At 40.7% G+C, this 3412-nt stretch overlaps 1 protein-coding gene across 1 annotated transcript; it reads right to left on the bottom strand.

Annotated features, from left to right (window-relative positions):
• On the bottom strand, positions 2169 to 3106 carry LOC109357374 (peroxiredoxin-2E, chloroplastic-like). Its single transcript, XM_019601302.1, has one exon. It carries the CDS (start codon positions 3060 to 3062, stop codon positions 2376 to 2378), a length of 687 nt encoding a protein of 228 aa, XP_019456847.1. The 5' UTR covers positions 3063 to 3106; the 3' UTR covers positions 2169 to 2375.

The raw sequence follows: 3412 nt of genomic DNA, 5'->3' as shown, positions 1-3412 counted from the left end.
TTATAGTCATATGTATTATCCACACAAAAAAAGAGTATAGTATAACTTTACAATTATAGGTTATATTCAAAGTGCTCAACAAATTTAAGCAAAACTTTGGTAGGAATGTGACAAATCTTGAGTTGGATTTGGATTTTTAGATTAGTTATTTTTTTAACTGAGCCAAAAATATTCTGTTATTCTGAGTTAGAAATATTTTTTGCTTGAGAAGAATATTACAGCCCATAATAGTCATACTTAACTTGGATAGGATTATCTCTCGTCAAATATACGGTTCAAATAAAATAATAAAAATAAATACCTTATGATTGATCACATAGTGCCATCAATTTATATAATGTCAATACAAAGTTTCTTTGCATCGTTTATCAATAATATAATCATATGTATTATTTTTATTTAAGAATAAATTATGATTAACTCATTAATAGTATATGATATATTAATAATATAAAAAATTCAGGCATGGTATATCTTTTTTAATCATTATTTTAATTATAGTGCAACTTCTTTTTATACTGTTAATTATTTAGAACTTAAAATAAAATTTAAAACATAGTGGGTTATTGAAACTTCTGCACACCAACACAACACACATCTTTTGATAGGTGTGGTGCTAATGAGAACTATGCCTTGCACAAAGTGCCTCCTCCCAATTCCCAAAGACCAAAACCAAGAGTGAGTAATGGCCATGTGGTAGTATTTCATATCATATTTACAAAACATATAATGGAATCCAGAAACTATTTCCTCTTGGATCAAGAAAATTAAAAGCACCTGATAAATGATGAAGGCCACAAGTATAAAATTGAATTATGAAAATGCCAATATTTTGGCAATATATAACTTCCTAGTTCCTACTACTTAGCTAGCAAAGATTACCAATGACTGAAGTTTCATGTGAATTTAGAGAAGAATAACCATGAAACCAAAGCATAAGTATAATTATGCTTTTCCATCAAGCACCATTACTCGGCAATGTAGGTTGATGAATAGGGTCAAAATATTGTAGCTCCCAATAATTCAAAACGACTCAAAATTTCCCCAAAACACCTTTTCTGCCCCTTGTTTTGTCTTCTTAACTCACTGTGGAAACGAAGAATTCTATACTATAGGATTTTACACTCATAAAACATTCAACTCACTTGCATACAGTGTATTCATTTCAGATTGATTCCTCAAAAGCATATTTTCCCATAAAAATCAATTTATGGAGAATCTTAAACATCCAGACCCCTATAAAGGTGTCTCGACCTAAGGATGGGAACAAGTAAGACCAAGCTTCGCCTTGACAGGTCAGGTCAGGTTAAGCTCCACCTTGAAGGTCAGGTCAGACTTTGCCTTGAACAGGTCACGTCAGGTCAGGTTTTGCCTCAAACAAGTCAGGTCACGTCAGGCCAGGCTTTGCCTCAAACAAGCCAGGCCAAGTCAGGCCAGACTTTGCCTCAAACATGTCAGCTCAGACCAGGCCAGACTTTGCCTCAAACCGGCCAGGTCAGGCCAGGCCAGGCTTTGCCTCAAACCAGCCAGGACAGGCTTTGCCTCAAATCGGCCAGGTCAGGCCAGGCTTTGCCTCAAACCGGCCAGGTCAGGCCAGGCTTTGCCTCAAACCGGCCAGGTCAGACTTTGCTTCAAACAGGTCAGGCCAGGCCAGGCTTTGCCTCAAACAGGTCAGGCTAGACTTCGCCTCAAACAGGTCAGGCTAGACTTCGCCTCAAACAGGCTAGGCCAGGCTTCGCCTCAAACAGGTCAGGCCAGGTCAGGCTTCGCCTCAAACAGGTCAGGCTTCGCCTCAAACAAGTCAGGCTTCGCCTCAAACAGGTCAGGCCAGGCTTCTCTCAAACAGGTCAAGCCAGGCCAGGCTTCGCCTCAAACAGGTCAGGCCAGGCTTCGCCTCAAACAGGTCAGGCCAGGCCAGGCTTCGCCTCAAACAGGCCCGGCCAGGCTTCGCCTCAAACAGGCCCGGCCAGGCTTTCCCTCAAACAGGTCCGGCCATGCTTTCCCTCAAACAGGTCCAGTCATGCTTTCCCTCAAACAGGTGCAGTCAGGCTTGCAGTCAGTCAGGCTTGCAGTCAGTCAGGTCTACGTGTAATTTCAAAGCCTACCTCTGATGTTTTTAAGTAATAAAGTCCTGCCAAACAAGTTTGACAAAAAAACACTTTTTCAAGGAAAAGAAACCTATAGAAAACTTCAAACGATGATTGTCACAAACAACCACACCATTTGGGTCCATTCACATTATTATGATAACAACAAAAGCCACCAAAAAGTTAATCCAAAACAGATTAAAAGGCTGAGTAACTCATCAAAAAGCCAAATCAATGCCACAAAAAAGCTAAAATCTCACTCACCAAACCACATAGAAGAATCGAAATTCAAAGAACTTTAAGCAAATCCTCAGCACTACTATTAGTAAAAGCACCACCTTCTTCCAAATTCAACACCTTCACAATTCCATCCTCAGCCAAAAGCGCATACCTTCTTGACCTAATTCCCAATCCTACTGGCTTATCACTCAAATCAAGTTCAACTCCAATCGCTTTCGTAAAATCACCGTTTCCATCAGATAGCAACAAAACCTCATCGTTGATTTTCAAATCCTTCTTCCACGCGCTCATCACGAACGCGTCGTTGACGGAAATGCACGCGATTGTGTCAACGCCCTTCGCTTTCAGCTCCGCCGATTTCTCAACGAAGCCAGGTACGTGTTTCTGCGAGCACGTGGGCGTGAACGCGCCGGGGACGGCGAAGAGGATTGCCTTTTTGCCCTTGGTGAGGTCGGAGACGGTGGTGGTTTTGACATCGCCGGCGTTGTCGAGGTAGGAGAAGGTGGAGTCAGGGAGCTTGTCGCCGACGGAGATGGTGGCGGAGATTGCGGTGGAAAATGAGGATGATGAGAATTTGAGGTGGTTGCGGCGGTGGTGGTTGAGTTTGAGGGAGAGAGGGGAGAGGGTAAAATTGGAAGAGAAAGATTTGGGAGAGAAGAGAGATAGTGATGACGTGGCAGTGGTGGTTGATGAAGAGAGGAACCTAGAGAAGGTAGTGAGAGAATAAGCTGCCATAGTTGAATGGGTTAAGTGATTAAGTGATTGAGTGAGTGAATGAAATGAATTGTAGCTTTTTCGAACTTTTGGAGATTGGGTTTTTAGGCTTTTTTTTATAATCTAGGGTGGGCAAAGGCCTTTAATCAAATAAGCCCTAACTTGGTGGAATTATTAAATTATTTAACAAGCCCTAACTTGGTGGAATTATTAAATTATTTAACAAGCCCTAACTTGATAGTTAATGATCAATTTTAGAAAAATTCAATAGGTTAGATATGCTCATTTATTTAAATTATTAGATTTTTTTTAAATGGATGGTTAAGATGTAAAGTAACTTTTGGAGTAAGTGAATTCCCTCCGATTTAGCT

This window comes from Lupinus angustifolius, chromosome LG09 (genome assembly GCF_001865875.1).
Source record: "Lupinus angustifolius cultivar Tanjil chromosome LG09, LupAngTanjil_v1.0, whole genome shotgun sequence".
In the NCBI taxonomy this organism is placed as follows: Eukaryota; Viridiplantae; Streptophyta; class Magnoliopsida; order Fabales; family Fabaceae; genus Lupinus; species Lupinus angustifolius.
The sequence above is the reverse complement of the archived record's forward strand: the minus strand, read 5'-3'. Positions and strand labels throughout refer to the sequence as shown.

Coding starts and splice junctions, on each gene's coding strand:
- LOC109357374 (XM_019601302.1), bottom strand. CDS start 3,062: ATGGCAGCTTATTCTCTCACTACCTTCTCTAGGTTCCTCTCTTCATCA.